We start from the raw sequence: 19,289 nt of genomic DNA, 5'->3' as shown, positions 1-19,289 counted from the left end.
GGAGTGTTTGGCAGCTCTGGGCCTGTAATCACTGGAATTTAGAGGAATGTGGGGGGAGCTCATTAAAACCTACTGAATTTTGAAAGGACTAGGTAGGGTGGATGTGGAGAAGATGTTTCCTCTGGTGGAGGTATCCAGAACTAGAGAGCGCAGCCTCAAAACTGAGGGGCAACCTTTAGAACAGGGGTAAGGAGGAATTTGTATTTTAGCCAGAGAATAGAGAATCTGTGGAATGCTTTGCCAGAGACTGTGGATATATTTAAGGTGGAAATAGGTAATTCCCTCAGGGCTTTAAAGGATATGGCAAGAAGGCAGGTGTATGGGGTTGAGTGGAATCTGGGATCAGCCATGCTAGAATGCAGAGCAGACTTAATGGGCTGAATGGCCTAATTCTGCTCCTGTATCTTCTAGTCTTATCCTCCATCTTTTTGTGCAGTGCATTCCAGACTGAAACTGCCATCCAAGTGGGAAAAAAACTGTTCCTCGGATCACTTTAAACCTCCTTCTGCTCACCTTAAGAACATGACTTGCAAGAGGAAAGGTTTATTACTATCTCACCTGTACCCATTATAATCTTGTACCCATCCAGCATCTAGCAACCTCCCTTCAGCCTCATCCACCATAAGCAAAACAAACACAGCCTATGCAATTTCTCCACAGAACTGAAGAATTTCATTCCAGACAACTTTTTTCTACCAACATTTGCCAATGTTACCAACATTTCATTTCTTTTATTTTTTTCCCCCTCTGGTTCCATTTGTAATTTTCTATTTTAAGCTCCGGACTCATCATCTGTAATTTAACAAGAATTCATGGATATGCTTTTTTTCCACAAAGTTTCTATCTATATATATATATATATTAAAAAAAAAGATTTTTTTTGGGTTACTGGAGTTTCCAGCCTCTGTGCATTGGTAGATTCCTGAGCTGGGATTGCCAGATTTGTGTTAAATGGATGGGCTGAGCCCTGACCATCTGGTGGGACAATTGCCTCCCAATACTTGCATTCCTGGCATAACTACTGTGTTTGCTTTCCTGAGCAATTTTGGGGAACAGGGAGTTCCATATTGATAGTAAATCCTTTGCAGTGCCAATTTTACTTTGCAAAATATTCCTTTGAAATTCATGCAAAGATAAAAAGTACGGATGTAGATAGAATCTTCAAACTTGGCAGCAATGAATGTGCAGTTAACTTCAACTTTTAATTTGTTATCTCATTCTCAGTTTATATTATCATTAACATTGGATTGTTATCTAATTATCACACATCTAAAACAAATGGATCAGTTCCTTTAACTTCAATAAATAGTTGAAAATTGTTTGTGAAATAACATACAATAGTGGGCAAAATTTCAGATGATTTTGCTTGAGGGATTATTTTCTGTGCTAAGAAGAGATAAGAACAGTTAGGTTAAAATACAGGAAGAACAAGATCAAATGAATTAAAGAAGCGTCCCTAATGCTGTGGATTTTATATTTGTCTTTTGGAATGTGAACATTAATGTAATGCATTGCAAGTAAAACAAAGAGATCATATTCGTTGCAGCGTTATTTTTCTCTCAAAAGTGAAAATGTCTGCAAAATAATTTTGAGTTTCAGTTATAAACAAGAGAGAATCTGCAGATACTGGAAATCTAAGCAACACACACAAAATGCTCGAGGAACTCAGGCCAGGCAGCATCTATGGGGGGAGAAAAGTACAGATGAGATCTTGGCCCGAAATATTGACTGTACTTTTTTTCCTTAGATGCTGCATGCCTGTTGTGTTCCTCCAGCATTTTGCGTGTGTTGCTTGAGTTTTACTTAGTTGTTCTTATTTCCATCTTAAAGTTTATACATGCAGAATCATTTTTGAACAAGGACAATTGTTTCTGTTAAGGCTGTAGCTATTGATCTGGCTAACAATTCCAAGGAAAGTTGTTTTGTCAGGCCACTCAAGTAGTGGGGCAGTTTTAAATGCCTTTTTCTAAATTGAAAGCCTGTTTTCTGGGTCAGTAGGCGGCAAGCAAATCTGTATTGCTCAGGTTATAACAAAGCTCGTACATGAAGCAACTTCGGAAGGTTCTTTTTAGTGCAAAACCTTAATCAGCAATGTTAATTGCAGTGCAAAATGTGCTTGACCCCATTTTTCATTTGTTACCTTGTCAGAACTGCCCCCTCTCCTGGAGGACATGTCAAGTGATACACATGATGCTCTCTTGGTCTAGTAGGATGAACATAAATTTGTAGTATGTTGACATGAGAATTTGTGAGTTTCATTCTTTTATTGGGAGGCAGTTCTTTCAACAAAAATGCTAAGGCTAAACCAACCTATAATTTGATGGAATATTCTAGTTGCCTTTCCTAAAACAAGGAACTAATTTGACCATTTGGCAGTCCTCACGTGTTTTAAAGCAGATACAAAGTCATACTAAATAAATTGAAGTCTGGAGTTCCTGTCAGCTGCTTGATGCTTACAATATTGCAAATACTGTTAATAAATGCTTATCTCTTTCTGCTGTGGCCTGGAGAAATTCCATAATTTTGATTAGGTGATGTAGTGTTCATGTCAAAGTGCCATTTAGATATTTGAAGTCTTTGAGTACTTAAGCATGAGCTGCAGTTAGTAAATGCTCATCTCAGCATCATTTGATACAGGTGTCCACTGATGCTTTCTGTTTCGGTATCATCTCCTGGTACAGAATAAAGATTTCCAATATTGTATCTGCTGGCTTCACAATTAGAATCACAATTTTGAATTCCCCTTTCATTTGGAAATACATCTTCAGGTAATGGTGCTGACCTCACTGCAGTATTACAACAGTGTGTTCTCAATGTTTATTCCATTGACTGAAATGTTACTGTCTTTAGTGCAACCACAGGGGATGAGCTTCTTGGCACTTGTGTTTTCCAGAGTTTTGCATATTTTTACCACACTTCTGAAGACATTTCATACTCACGGTTCGATTGATCATTCCTCAAAAAATGTTTGGAAATATTTGAAAGTTGACAAATCATTTGTGTTCATTGCCAAAATCAATCCATAACCTTTTTGACCACCTCAGCAGAACATTTCTGTCATGGTTGAGACCAGGGATTGAGAATGATACACTGGTCACCATTGAATAACTAACTAGTGCTTAATTTTCTTATCACATTTTCAGCTGAAAAAAGTATATTTTCTGGAAAATTACGATTAAACATCTTGTATGTTTACTTAGTGAAAATGTTGCCTATGTTTTCTCTCGCTAAATTCTTATGTAATTAAAACCATTCTGCAGACTTCAAGTACTGGAGTTAGCTGAGAAGTTCTTGAAGTGAGTGCTATTGATTGCAATGCACTATTTGCTGCTTCTCTCACTGAACAATACTGTCGGTGTTAAAGCCACTTCAGACTGCTACAGGAAGCTTCTCCATCCCCTTAGATGGTGTGACGTAATTGCAGTTAAGAGTTTGCCATTGTAATGAACAAAATGCTAACTCTTCTAGTTTTAACAGCCAATCAATTATGTGGAATTCCTGATCAATCAAACTTTTTTTTGAGGGGGGGGGAAACTAATATTTGGAAAATAGATGAAAAATAAGAAATCAGCACGATTTAGTCAGTGGCTGTGGTTGACCAGCCTTGAGTCATGTTTCTGGCTGATTGTGCCTGTGCCTTTTCCAAGCCTGGCAGCTCAGAGCCCAACCTGCACCTGAGATCTCAGAGTTCTCCTATCCCACCCCTATTTGTGTCCTGATCAATGGCTGCCCCATACCCCGATTTCTTCGTCATCTATTCCATCATGTTAACTGCAAAAGCCTGCTTCCTCCTTCCTACTGCATCATGTCAGATATTTCTGTTTGAACTTCCTAGTTCTTGTCACTTAAAATTTCCAATTAACTTAGTTTTCGGTGTTGGATTAGTGTTTGAGGTTATTAAAAAGACACGAGTATTTGCCCTTTTTTATATAAATATTCATATGAATTTGGAGAAGAAGTTGGCCATTCACATTTCACGACATCATGACTGTTCTCATCATAACCTCAATTCCACATTTCAACTGTGATCTGTTATCAAAAGTCTGTCTTCCTTCATAAAAAGATTCAAAACTGCCACTTTCCCTTTGGGAAAGAGAAATCAAAAGAGTCGCAGCATTCTGGGGAAAAAAACTCATTTGCTTCATCTGTGGTTCAATGGCAGTTTCTTATTTATGAATAGGGACCTCACAGGAGGAAATGTATTCTCCACATCCTCCCTGTCAAGTGCCCTCCGCGATCTTGTTTGTTCCATTCATCCCTGCTCACTCTTTTAAACTAAAGCCAAATTACTCAAAATACACCCTTTCATTCCAGGTATCAGTCTGGTAAACCTTCTCCAGGCTGCTACGTTAAATAAAGAGGCATACAGAGATTTTTTTTTGTAAGAAGGAAGTTGGCCCTGGCCATACCTACACCCTTCCTTAAATAAAGAGGCCACTATTATATGCAGGACCCCAGATGTGGGAGAAAACTGAAAATGTTGGAAATATTCTGCAGGCTAGACAACAGTTTTGGAAGGGGAAAAGCTTAGAACATTTGAAAGCAGCGATCTTTCAAGAGAAGGCAGGCAGACATTCCTGCGTTAAGTGCTGGGAAAACTATGAAATTCAGCTCCACTGTTAGAGTTTTTGAGGAGTCCAATCTTGGAACACGAGAGAAATTCCTGGCTGTCAGCCATGAGTAGTCTTGGGACTTAGATTGTGGAGGGAAATGGTGGAAGCTCACTTCAATTGAAGATTTGAATAATAATTTATGAGAGCACATGGCCAAGCAGGAGAATTTCCAGAGTAAAGGCTGGTTTGTAACATCTGTGATAATAGGCTCTGCAAACCCTGGAAAAGCTATAGTGGTTCTTGATGAAAAGTGACAACTCAAAAATAATACATTATTCAAAAACCACCCTAAAAAATCCTATAACTAAAACTGCTATTTCAAGCTCATTAACAACCTTATCCTTTTTGAAGGGATTTAATGTCTCATAGTGACACCCACACTTTTACCCCCCCCCCATGAACTCAGGAAAAGTTTGTGATTATTTCTGTGCATTCCTGAACTTTTTGAAGGAGACAGTCAGTTGTCAGCTTTTTCTAATCCTTTATTGTTTCTTGCCAGTATTAGAATATGCATTGATACGCACTTGTATGTGATGTCCTGCTGAATTGCATTGACTTTTGCTGCTGTCATAAGAGCAAAAAAGAAATGTTCATTCTCTGTCATTTGCTGATGTTTTGCAAGTGTGTGACCAGGGCTGGCTGGTTTCCTTCATGCAAGAAATTATTACTGCAGTCTGCAGCAGTTTTGAGTTTTGATTCCAACTTGTATGATACCCCCACAACATGGGGACTTAATTAGTTTCTGCTATTATAATCTTTTGTAGATTAAAAATAATTTTTATTTATTTAAAGATGCAGTGCGGAATTCTGGCTCTTTGAGCCACATCGCTCAGCCTAATCACAAGACAGTTTACAATGACCAATTAATCTACTAACCCATACATCTCTAATCTGTGGGGGGAAGCCTGAGGGCCTCAGGAAATCGTACGCATTCCACGGGGAGGACTTACTGACTCCTTGCAGAAGATGCCTGATGCCCTGAGCTGTAAAAGCACTGTGCTAATTGCTGTGCTACCGAGGCATCAGTTCACACGTCTGTGTAAACCAAAACCATTAGTTGAATTTCTTCTAAAATGTTTCATGTCATTGCTAGTACTATCGAAGAGCGACAGATGAATACCACAGTTTGTATTTTATAGCTGAATCTGGAAATGTTGTATTGCAATTGATGGATGAGTTCATTTTATGGTTACTCTTCTGACCATTTACAGCTCTTCGGCATTACGATTACGAATATATGGTTATATTCATGAAATGTCTACTAAATAAATGCACTACCCTCAAACAGTTTTATTAAGTCTTGTTTTGGCTCCCTCTTTAATATAAATTTGAAAATTAGTTTAATTCTATATTCACTCTCTTTTTATCTTTACCTTTATTTAATCTTGAAAGTTGATAGCTTATGGTGTGGCTTCTAACCCTGAAAATGAAGTAGCTTGCCAACAGTGTTAGTTTCTTCAACATTCAGTGTGCCTTACTTCTGATATACCTGGTACTACTCTATCTGGCTGTACACATGCAGAATATAGTATCACCTTGTATACTTATTTCCTAGTCTAGTGCAATTTATCTTTTTAAATAGTGGACTGAAATACATACACGATGAGACCTATTAGTTGTTAAGCAGCTTTATTTCAGGACAAGTGAGCATAAAAGCAGTCTAAATTTAACCAATACACTGTGTAATTTACCATAATTGAAAATTAGGCTATGCTGAGCAGAAGTGTTGCAAATTAATGACTTTTACTTGAAGTCATTCCTTTTTTTTTTGAGTGAGGCCAAAATTAGTGCTTTTACCTTTGCTTGCATAACTTGACAAACGGAAGGAACTCAGTGCATTACATGTGGCTGCAGGTGAAATGGGGAGAATTGTTGCTATTTTGGGTCAAGACCCTGTGAAAACAATGGGTAGTTGGAACTAGGGTGGGGAGGAAAATAGCTAGTAGGGTTACATAAAAAGAAACAAAAATAGGACTGGAGCAAGACAGGAGAAATAAGGGTTACCTGTAATTGGAAATTTCAGTGTTTATACCATTGCAGAATATCAAGTATTGGTTTTCTAGTTTATATTGCCTTTACCCTATCAGTAGAGAAGGCCCAAGGCACTTTATCTGCCTTTCGTCTGTCCCTGAATGGTTTCTATTATCAATTTACTTGCTAGTCAGATTCCAGCCCTTGTGCCTTTGTGTCCCAGTCATCACCCTCCAGCCACTGTCTCCACCTTCATACTCCGCTTCCCCCACTTGGTTGCACCTTCATACTCTCCTTAAGACGTACAAAAAAGCTGGATGAACTCAGCAGGTCGGGCAGCATCCATTGAAAGAAGCAGTCAACGTTTCGGTTCAAAACCCTTTGTCAGGACTAAAGAAGGAGGGGGCATGGGCCCAAAAAGAAGGTGGGGAGAGGGTGGAAAACCAATTAGAGGAAAGATCAAGGGGTGGGGGAGGGAATAGACAGGAGAGGTGAAGAAGGAATCTAAGGGGAAAGCACTATGGGTAGTAGAAGAAGGCAGAGCCATGAAAGGTGATAGGCAGCTAGAAGAGGAGACAGAGTAGAGGTGGGATGGGGAAGGGAGAGGGAAGGAATTACCAGAAGTTGGAGAATTCGATGTTCATACCCTCTCTCTTCCCCATCCCACCTCTACTCTGTCTCCTCTTCTAGCTGCCTATCACCTCTCATGACTCTGCCTTCTTCTACTACCCGTAGTGCTTTCCCCTTAGATTCCTTCTTCACCTCTCTTGCCTATCCCCTCCCTGCTTCCCCTCCCGCACCCCTTGATCTTTCCTCTGATGGGTTTTCCACCCTCTCCCCACCTTCTTTATAGGGCCCCTGCCCCCTCCTTCTTTAGTCCTGATGAAGGGTTTCAACCCGAAACTTTGACTGCTTCTTTCAAAGGATGCTGCCTGACCTGTTGAGTTCATCCAGCATTTTTGTACGTCTTGATTTGACCACAGCATCCGGAGTGCACTTTGTGTTTACTGTTCATACTCTTCTTCCCCCACCTGGCTCCATCTGGCTCTCTCCTTGTCTGCTTCCACCTAATATTCAGCTGTCTCCTTCTCCCAAGTCCACCACTCCTTGTTCCCAAGCAAGTTCCCTCTGCCCATTATCCTTCACTCTTCCTTGGTCCACTGTCACCTGTCTCATCTGTCCTTTTCTCCTCTTTATACCAGGTATCTTCCCTGTCCACTCTGTCAGCTGAAATGCTGACAATTCCTTTCTGCTGCAAGAACTGTGACTTCCTCGAGCAGTTATCTTTTTGCTCCAGTTTCCAGTATTTGCAGATTCTTTGGTCAAACTCAGTTAACTTCATGTTTACCTCTTTGTTTAGTATTCAAAATAGGAAACAAAACAATAGTTGATATGTTTGTAGTCATTGGAACTAACAATTTGTTTTAATCAGAATCAGGTTTATTATCACTGAGATATGTTACAGAATTTAATGTTTTGCCAAATAGTACAGTGCAATACAGTAAATTACTAAGTTACAATAAGGAATATTTTTTAAAAAATAGCACAAAAAGAGAGGAAAATAGTGAGGTTATGTTCATGGGTCGATGGACCATTCCAAAATCTGATAGTGGAATCAAAGAAGCTGTTTCTAAAACATTGAGTGCGCACCTTTGGGCTCCTGTACTTCCTCTCTGTATTAATCAGTGTGAGTCTTCAGATTACCATCTCTTCCCTGAGGGTAGTAATGAGAAGAGGGCATGCTCCAGATGGTGAGTGTCCTTAATGATGGAGGCTGCTTTCTTGAGGCACTGCATTTTGAAGTGTCCTCAATGGTGGATGGCTATTGCTGAGTCTACAACCCTCTGCTGCTTCCCCCCCCCCCCCAATTCTGTGCATTGGAGCCTCCATATTAGGGGGTGAAACAACCATTCAGGATGTTCTCAACTGTACGTCTATAGAAATTTGCTGATTTTTTTCCCCTCTAGCAGCCATATCCTCGTAAATTTTGTGTAAATGTATGGTCCTTTAGAAACAAAAATGTGAATGGCTGTCAACTCTGGAATAAAATACATGGTTACATGGCCCATTTTTTCCCTTAATGTCCCTTAAGGGGAATTTCAGAATCAGAATTAGAAGCAGATTTATTATCACCAGCATGTGTTATGAAATTTATTAACTTAGCAGCAGCAGTTTCATGCAATACATAATATAGAAGAAAAAAAAGTAAAAATAAATAAGTAAATGAAATAAGTATATTAAATAGATAAAAAATCTTACAAAAACAGAAATAATATATATTTAAAAAGTGAGGTAGCGTTCACGGGTTCAATGTCCATTTAGGAATCGAATGGTGGGGGGAAGAAGCAGTTTCTGAATCACTGAGTGTGTGCCTTCAGGCTTCTGTGCCTCCTACCTAGTGGTAACAGTGAGAAACGGGCATCCCTGGGTGCCAGAGGTCCTTAATAATGGATGCTGCTTTTCTGAAACACTGCTCCTTGACAATCTCCTGGGTACTTTGTAGACGAGTACCCAAAATGGAGTTGACTAAATTTATGACCCTCTGCAGCAGCTTTCGGTTCTATGCAGTAGCCCCCCTGCTTCCTTCCCCCCCCCACCCCCATACCAGACGGTGATACAGCCTGTCAGAATGCTCTTCACAGTACATCTACAGAAGTTGTTGAGTTTTTGGTGACATACCAAATCTCTTCAAACTTCTAATGAAGTGTAGTCACTATTTTGCCGCCTTTATGACTTCGTCAATATGTCGGGACCAGGTTAGGTCCTCGGAGATCTTGACAAGCAGGAACTTAAAACTGCTCACTCTCTCCACTTCTGATCCCTCTATGAGGACTGGTATGTGTTCCTTCATCTTGCCCTTCCTGAAGTCCACAATCAGCTCTTTCGTCTCACTGAAGTTGAGTGCAAGTTTGTTGCTGCAGCACCACTCCATTAGTTGGTATATCTCCCTCCTGTACACCCTCTTGTCACCACCTGAGATTCTACCAACAATAGTTGTATTATCAGCAAATTTATAGATGGTATTTGAGCTATGCCTAGCCACACAGTCATGGGTATAGAGAGAGTAGAGCAGTGGGCTAAGCCCTTGCCTCACTATCACTCACAACTTCACTGTTTGCAGCAATAATTTAACACAATTTACCACAGAAAAAGTACTTTTAGTGATGTTTTCAGTTGGATTTCTTTTTGACTACCAGAATTTGTCGCGCACTTTCGGTAGTGCCATCTTAACCAGAAGGTATTAGATGCTTCAAAATAATTATGAAGTTCATCTACCATTTCTTTGTCTCTAGTACTATCTCTCCAGTGTTGCTTTTGATCCATTTGTCCAATATTCACTCTCACCTCTCTTTAACTCTCTCTCTCTCAATCTCTCTCTCATATATATATCTGAAAAAAACTTTTGGTATTCTCTTTTATATTATCAGGATCAGGTTATTATCACTGGTATGCGTTGTGAAATTTGTTAACTTAGCAGCAGCAGTTCAATGCAATACATAATATAGAAGAAATAAATAAATCGATTATAGTATACGTACAGTATATTGAATAGATTAAAATCATGCAAAAAACAAATAATACATAAAAAAGTGAAGTTGTGTTCATGGGTTCAATGTCTATTTAAGAATCAGATGGTAGGGAGGAAGAAGCTGTTCCTGAATCACTGAGTGTGTGCATTCAGGCATCTGTACCTTCTACCTGATGGTAACAGTGAGAAAAGGGCATGTCCTGGGTGCTGGAGGCCCTTAATAATGATGCTGCCTTTCTGAGATGCTACTCCTTGAAGATGTCCTGGGTACTTTATAGGCTCATACCCAAGATGGAGCTGACTAAATTTACAATCCTCTGCAGCTTCTTTCGGTCCTGTACAGTCGCCCCTATCCCCCCATACCAGACAATGATGCAGCCTGTCAGAATGCTCTCCATGGTACATCTATAGAAGTTTTTGAGTGTATTTGTTGACATATCAAATCTCTTCAAACTCCTAATGAAGTATAGTCGGTGTCTTGCCTTCTTTATAACTGCATCGATATATTGAGACCAGGTTAGGTCCTCAGAGATCTTGACACCCAGGAATTTGAAACCGCTCACTCTCTCCACTTCTGATCCCTCTATGAGGATTGGTATGTGTTCCTTCACCTGACCCTTCCTGAAGTCCACAATCAGCTCTTACAGCTTACTGACGTTGAGCGCCAGATTATTGCTGAGACACCACTCCACTAGTTGGCATATCTCACTCCTGTACACCCTCTCATCACCATCTATGATTCTACCAACAATGGTTGTATTATCAGCAAATTTATAGATGGTATTTGAGCTATGCCTAGCCACACAGTCATGGGTGTATAGAGAGAGTAGAGCAGTGGGCTAAGCACACACCCCTGAGGTGCACTAGTGTTGATCGTCAGCAAGAAGGAGATGTTATCACTAGTCCGCAAAGATTGTGGTCTTCCGGTTAGGAAGTTGAGGATCCAATTGCAGAAGGAGGTACAGAGGCCCAGGTTCTGTAACTTATCAATCAGGATTGTGGGAATGATGGTGTTAAATGCTGAGCTATAGTCGATAAATAGCATCCTGATGTAGGTGTTTGTGTTATCCAGGTGGTCAAGGCCATGTGAAGAGCCATTAAGACTGTGCCTGGAGTTGACCTATTGTGGCGATAGGCAAATTGCAATAGGTGCAGGTCCTTGCTAAGGCAGGAGTTCAGTCTAGCCATGACCAACCTCTCAAAGTTTCATTACTGTAAGTGTGAGTGCTATTGGGCAATTGTCAATAAGGCAGCTCACACTATTGACAAAGCAATACTAAACTCTGTTACAAATGGGCTATACACTGGTTGTATATCAAGTCTTACAGCATGGAAACAGGCCATTCAGCCCAACTTGTCCATACCAACTGTTACCCTGAGAGCTAGTCTCATAGTCATTCTATGCTATAGAACCCGCAAAGAGGGTGTTTCCTTTCATGAGTATTGTTATTAGAGTTATGTATATGTTCTTTTGCACACAAGTTGCAAAGCAAATTATATGTTTGTAAATACTTATTTTCTTCAACCACAACTCATTTTTTTCCATGATAGATGATAAGTGGTTACACTGTAATTACAGATTCAGTCCTGCAAAACACCAATAATCCAGCATGCTAGGGAACTTGGATTTGCAGATTATCCAGTCTCCTGTGTGTTATTCCTGCTTCCACCCCAATACAATTTAAAATCACCTTTTTTTCTGGATGTTAGACAGTATTGCGATAAATTTTCAGTTGAATTCAGTGAATTTTAATGGAGTGGGAGAAGCTGGATCCAGATGAGTTGAATGGGAACTGGGCTTCTTTAAGTCAGAAGGGAGTGCAACCAGGGCCTTTTGAATTAAGGAGAATACAGAAACTGAGACACTGGCAAACCCAAAGAGAGCACAACATGCTTTACCTCGTGAGGCAGGTGTCAAACCATTTGGACTTCCAAATTGTTGGATAGTGTTTTATCAGAATTTAATTGAAATGGATTTCATTGTCATAAACAGGGCTCACTGACCTGGAGATGGCAAACTGGCAAAATAAGCTTAGTCTGCTAGTCTCCTTTGTAGAGTTTTTGGAAGAATTTGCTCATTATTATATAGGGTTTTAGAGAGTTGTTCAAAATCCTTAAAAAGAGGATCTTGTTGAAACAAGTTATGCTGAAGTGGTGGGAAGCATTTTTTCAGATGCATTGTGAGATTAAAACTCCAGTGGTCTGAAGACAAGATATTTCAAGAGTAAATAATATTCATGGAGTTTTGTCTCAGTATCAGAAAAAAATGTTTCGTGTTACACTGCATGATAATCTTATTTCTCAAATCCACTGTCCTTGTGACTAACCCCAGAGGAGACAATAACATTCCATTGGCGTTTGTGTTTTGAGCATACAAATCTGAAGCAGCTTTAAGAAGTCTTTGTCCCTTAGCAACACACACACACACACACACACACACACACACACACACACACACACACACACACACACACACACACACACACACACACACACACACACACACACACACACACACACACACACACACACACACACACACAGGAACTCAGCAAGTCAGGCAACATCAGTGGAGTGAAATAAGCAAGTTGACATTTCAGACCAAGACCCTTCATCAGGACCATAGAAGCTGTCTGATTTGCTGAGTTCCTCCATTATTTTGTGTGTGTTGTTCAAGGTTTTCAGCATCTGCAGAATCTCTTGTGCAGTATTTATATTCTGTCCCGTTAAGATTAATCCAACATTAATAAGATCAAGATAGCTCACACCAATGCATTTTTCCCTTTAGTATTCTTATCTCTATTCAGACAGAATCAGCATTCTGCTTCTTAGATCTTGTCACATTCGAACCTCAATCTTTTATGCCCTTTGCGTTCTGTGCTCCACTCATACTTTCCTCTTCTGTACCTTTTTCTTTGTTGTCTGCATGGATTCTCATCTCTTTGCTGAATTAGTTTAACCCTACATAACAGCACTAGCTAGCAATCCTCATAGGACGTTGATCCCGATCCTGCCCTTGAGTAAGACAATCCAGTTTTACTGGTCCCCACCCCCCTAGATCTGCTTCCAATACCCCAGAATCTGAAACCTTCTCTCCTTTACCACCACTCAAGCCACATATTTATGCTATTTTGGTATTCCTACTCTGGCGCAGATAGCAATCCTGAGATTATTACCTTTGAGGACTTACTTTTTTGCTTGTATCCTAGCTCCCTAAATTTGGATTGTAGGCCATCATTCCACTTTTTTTGTCCTATATCTTCAGTACCTGCAGTACATGCACCACACCAACTGGCTGTTCACCTCCCTTTGTAGAATGCCCTGCAGCTGCACCAAGACATCCCTGACCGAGTACACAGGACAATAGTAAACCGATCTAAAGTCCATTTCAAGTCTTAGCATCAACATTGCTAAGAGCTCCATCTTGAATGTACTGAGCTGCTGAGCTCTTTTATGGAAGTCTTTGGCCACAGCATCTGAGTTCCAAAAACCTTTACTTTCTGGGTGAAAAAATGTCGTCTTGTTTCTGTCCTAACTGGCCAAAACCCTCTACAGAGGGTTGTACATAACCCATTCAGAAGAAACATCACCTATCTATACTTCTCTCTGACAGAGTATGGATCCAGTATAATCAAAGACTTCACCCGGAAGGTACAAAAACCTGAAAAAGCATGTACCAGAAGATTCAATTTCGGCCTCTACCCACACTGTTCTAAGACTAGAATTCCTTAATGACCTCTCAATGTACATTGTTATGCATCTTATTATCCAGCTGCATTGCACTTTCTCTGTTACACTTTATTCCGCATTTTGTTATGTTTTTCCTATACTACCAACGTGCATTGTGTAATGAATTAATCTGTATGCCCATTATGCAAGGTGAACTTTACAGATGTCCGGGCCCTTAAGGCAGCAAAGCCGCCCCAAAACATGATGCTCCTTCCCTGCTTCACAGTTGAGATGAGATTTTGGTGTTGTGTACTGTGCCCCTTTTCCACGAAACATCGTGTTGTGTATTTCTTCCAAAAAGTTTAACTTTTGTCTCATCTGTCCACAGAACATTGTCCCAGAAGCATTGTAGAACATCCAGGTGGTCTTTTGCAAACTTGAGACGTGCAGCAATTTTTTTTTAAGGGAGCAGTGGTTTCAGCTGTGATGTCCTTCCATGAACACCATTCTTGTTCAGTGTTTTTCTTATAGTGGATACATGGACAGAGACTTTAGCAAGTTCTAGAGATTTCTGCAGGTCTTTTGCTGTTACCCTTGGGTTCTTTTTCACCTCCTTCAGCATTGTATGTTATGCTCTTAGTGTGCCCACTCCTAGGGAGAGTAACAACGGTACTGAATTTCCTCCATTTGTAGACAATTTCTTATACTGTGGACTGATGAATGCTCAAGTCTTTAGAAATGCTATTGTCGCCTTTTCCAGCTTCTTGCATTTCTGCAATTCTTCTTCGAAAGTTTTTTTGTTCAAGGCATGGTGCACATAAGCAGATCGTTCTAGAAAGAGCAGTCACCTGGTTTTGGGTCTTTTTTTTATAGGGAAGGCGCCTCTACAGTCCATACCTCCAATCTCATCTTATTGAGTGGAATACCAAAATTTTGTAGAAGGCATTACCCCAGAGGTTCCAATACTGCTTTGAACCTACACTGTGATTGTTTAAATGGTGTACTCAGTAACTTGGTATTGACGAGAAGTATGATTGTATGTTATTAGTTTAGGCACATTGTTTATCTATTGTTGTGACTGGGATGAAGATCAGACCACATTTTATGAGTAATTAATGCAGAAAAACCAGGTAATCACAAAGAGTTCTCAAACTTTTCCTTGTCACTGTATGTTAGTTGGAACCAGTAAGCTTTTGTCTTCCCACTTGCTAGTTCTACTTCTACATTGATTTTTTTCTAGGGAGATTTGATTTAGAGAAATTTGGGTACAAGGGTACAAAGGCCGCTTTTTTTTGCCTGACAATTTAATAAACACCAGAAATTCTGCAAATGCTGGAAATCCAAAGCAAGTATCTCAAAATGCTGGAGGAACTCAGCAGGTCAGGCTGTATGTATAGAAATAAATAGATGGTCAACATTTGATCTAACTTTTCTACTGACATGGGTGACCTTGCATTTTTTCCCCAAGTTGTACCCTATTTGTCAAGTTCTCACTCATTCACTGGCATATCTATATCCCCTTGAACCACACTTCATACGGTACAAAACTATCGATGCTGCCACCTTCAAATTGTAATCCTTCAAGACCGCTATGCTGACCTCTTGTTCATTGCTGAATTTCGTCACTCTGAGCAGTATCCCATTTACACACTTCTGCCCTCTGCTGTTCCACCATTAAGATATTTTAACTTACTACCTTGATCATCTGCTGTAACATCTCCTTATGTGACTTAGAAACAAATTGCACTTTCCATGGTTCTTGTGAAGTGCTTTGAGATCATTTTTGTATTTCAAAAAGCACAGCATAAATGCATGTTTTGGATTGTAGGGTTCTAGATGCGATCTAGAAGCAGGCCCTTTGGCTCCACTGAGTCCGTGCCAATCGTTAACCTTTGACTAACACCGACCCTACATTATTTTTTATATTCAGATGTACAGCATGATAACAGACCCTTCCGGCTCAACAGGCCACACTTTCCAATTACACTGGTGACCAATTAAAAGACAAATGCATGCACCTTTGGAACGTGGGAGGGAACCGGAGCACCAAGTGGGAGATCCATGCAGTCACGGGGAAAAGGTACAAACTCCTTATGGAAAGCGGTGGGAATTTAACCCAGATCACTGGTGCTGTAATAGCATAATGCCAACCACAATGCTAGCACACGACTCCTTGACCCTTTTTAATTCACCCCATGTTCTTATCAATTTCCCTCGGTTTCTACACAGTCTGAGGCAGTTTACATTGGCCATTAATCTCCTCGTCCACATGTCTATGGGAGGAAGCCAGAGTACTTGAGGAAACCCATTTGATGACAACGTCCAAGTTCAGGATTGAACAAAGGTCTTTGTCTCCTCAATGCTGCTCTATACCGATCAACCCTCCCCTGCTCCTGCTAGACATCAGCGCAGCATGATTCCAACAGCAGTGCACTGGACAACACTTAATGCAAGAAATCTTTCTCCATCAGTGATCTTGAAGGTAGTAGTATGGCCCTCCACTGCAATCCCAATTCAGTACAGACCAGGAATCAAACCTGCAATTTACTTTCATGTATTGAACAATTCGGTCTTAATTAAGACAGCCATTGGATGTGTGAAAAAACCCTTTCATCTCATTCTTCGAAGCCTCACCCAAATATGTCTGGCTGGTTTATTACATTTCACTACTGAATTCTGATACCAAATGTGAATCTTAGTTTCATTACGTACACTGATACTTTTTAAAAAAAAATTAAGTGCAGTCGTGAACAATAGACAGATCAGAAATGCTGATCAAGTCAACTAGTTCCCAAAGAGAACTCTGATAGGCCAATCAGATGGTTCACTGCTGCTGAGTGATAGAACACAAAAAACCATATGTACGTTAAGAAACATTTAAAAAATAGTAGAAATACTGGGATCATGGTGATCATGAAGTCTGCTGAAGAGGGACATTTATACACATGCTGTCCTCCATAATTCAATGAGATTGAAGAATAAGGTTGCAGTGTGACAAAACATGGCAGGAGCACTTGGAACTAAAAACTAGTCTCTACTGGAACATTATTTCCTTATTTGGATCACTGGATTTGACTATTTACTAGTTTCTTTATTTGAGATTGATGGTCAGTAATTGAGAGTCGAGTGTCTTTCTGATCGGCAGAATGCTGTCGAGCCTGTCTCTGGAGAACACAATATGCAACACACACAAAATGCTGGTGGAACACAGCAGGCCAGGCAGCATCTATCAGAAGAAGCACTGTCGACGTTTCGGGACGAGACCCTTCGTCAGGACTAACTGAAAGGAAAGATAGTAAGAGATTTGAAAGTAGGAGGGGGAGGGGAAAATGCAAAATGATAGGAGAAGACTGGAGGGGGTGGGGTAAAACTAAGAGCTGGAAACGTGATTGGCAAAAGGGATACAGATTTGGAGAAGGGAAAGGATCATGGGACAGGAGGCCTAGGGAGAAAGAAAGAGGGAGGGGAGCACCAGAGGGAGATGGAGAACAGGCAGGGTGATGGGCAGAGAAAGGGAGAAAAAATGGGGAGGGGGGAAAGAACTAAATATATCAGGGATGGGGTAAGAAGGGGAGGAGGGGCATTAAAGGAAGTTAGAGAAGTCAATGTTCATGCCATCAGGTTGGAGGCTACCCCAGACGGTATATAAGATGTTGTTCTTCCAACCTGAGTGTGGCTTCATCTTGACAGTAGAGGAGACCATGGATAGACATATCAGAATGGGAATAGGACATGGAATTAAAATGTGTGGCCACTGGGAGATCCTGCTTTCTCTGGCGGACCGAGCATAGATGTTCAGCGAAACGGTCTCCCAGTCCAGCATCTGCAGATTTCCTCGTGTTTACAATATGCAATACTTGCTTTAAGTGTACAGATATGCTTAATGTATTCGGAATTGCTTCATATGTGCTCCCTGCAAATCTATTGTGTTCTGGAGAGACAGCCCTCAGACGCCTCAGTAGTACAGCAGATAGCATGACACTTGCATCGTGGGGTACCAGAGTCTGGAGCTCGATTCCATTTGGAAAGAGTTTGTACGTCTGTCTGTCTGACTTTCCTCTGGGTGCTCTGGTTTCTTCCACAGTCCAACGACGTACCGATTAGTAGGTTAATTGGTCATTGTAAATTGTCCCATGATTCGGCTGGTGTTAAGTAGGTCGGTTGCTGGGTGGAGTGGTTTGTTGGGCCGGAAGGGCCTGTTCCACGCTGTATCTCTAGATAATGAAAAAAACAATCATGCCTGTGCAATACAAACCCGAGCACCATTTGACCATTAGCACATTGGTTGCCAGGGCTATTCGATTGTTTGTGGGCAGCAGCTTCCATTCATCCAGACTTGTACTGGTTTGATGGTGTTGTCACTCCAAATCATCCAAATGTATGCATGGAAGTTGTTTGTCTCTTGAACTGTTTTGTGTTTTGGAATTGAAGGCACTGAATAAATGCTGAATCCATAATATGCAGTTGTTCATACTCATTGTTTACTCTTAAAACTGTGACCATCTTACAATCTGTGAAAAGAACTGATTTAGCGATTTGTTACCTCCTTCTGTGGTATGGGTTTTGGACCATAACTCCCAAGTTTTCAATACTTAACAGTCATAAGTAGCAAACGAAAAAAATGCTGAAGTATTTTTATCAATTTTAAGTCAAAAGTGTAAATTAAAATTTGTATTTATCTTTTAACAGGTATCTCCACTTCAATCAAATAGAAACTTTAGAACCAGAATCCTTCAGTGATCTTCCAAAGCTTGAAAGGCTGTGAGTGCCACTAATTCCTATTGTGTTTAGTAGGTTAAGTTTGGGGAGCCAGAAATCCTTGCTTTAAAAAATGAGGCTAGAGATGCACATCTTTAAGTTCAACTTTTACATTTATTGTTGGCTGGGAGCATTTGAAGAGCAGCTGCAGCAGTTCCAACACTGGTATTACTCCTTGTTAATTCAAGTTTACTTCCAACTTCACATTGATGCTCTGTCTATCCCCATTCTGTTCCTACTTCTGTCACAGTCTGTTGAATCTCAATGAAGTGGGGTAATTCTTGATACATGAGTCACAGTCATATACTGGCAAAGAAGTGCTTGTATATAAATGAGAATGTGAAAATCGCTACTGACAATACTATTGAAACAAAATGCATTTAACCCTCTAATAAAATCAAACCATTATTGCATTGTTTAAGCAACTAAGACTGAAGCATTAAGTTGCCTGTCACTGTAAAACATTGGTTAAAATACTGAAATTTTATTTTGTATCCAAGGGATTCAGTGATTTAATCAAGAATGCTGTCCCATCAAATAAGCCAGTGTAATGGCACTGTAGATTAATTTGATACATTGAGGGATAAACGGTGTTACTTCAACCACATCTATGAAGTGTCACGCTACCAAAACCCTGCAGTGTAAACAGGGTTTGCACAAATTAGATGTGAACCGATTTTATCATTGTGGCAAGGACAACAATTCTTTGAAACTTCACCGAGAGGAGTGGGAAGTTGCTTTCATGTTTC

The 19,289-nt window shown here is 40.3% G+C and overlaps 1 protein-coding gene across 3 annotated transcripts in view; it reads left to right on the top strand.

The window, feature by feature from the left end:
• Positions 1 to 19,289, top strand: part of pxdn (peroxidasin) — a 257,963-nt gene that overhangs the window by 164,733 nt on the left and 73,941 nt on the right. For all 3 annotated transcript variants that reach the window (XM_073056799.1, XM_073056798.1, XM_073056800.1), the window contains one exon: positions 18,472 to 18,543. In XM_073056799.1, coding sequence (XP_072912900.1) covers positions 18,472 to 18,543 — 72 coding nt within the window. The remainder of the gene's footprint in view (positions 1 to 18,471; positions 18,544 to 19,289) is intronic.

This window comes from Hemitrygon akajei, chromosome 9 (assembly GCF_048418815.1).
Source record: "Hemitrygon akajei chromosome 9, sHemAka1.3, whole genome shotgun sequence".
NCBI classification, from domain to species: Eukaryota; Metazoa; Chordata; class Chondrichthyes; order Myliobatiformes; family Dasyatidae; genus Hemitrygon; species Hemitrygon akajei.
Note: the sequence above shows the minus strand (reverse complement) of the source record. Positions and strands in the feature narration are given on the sequence as shown.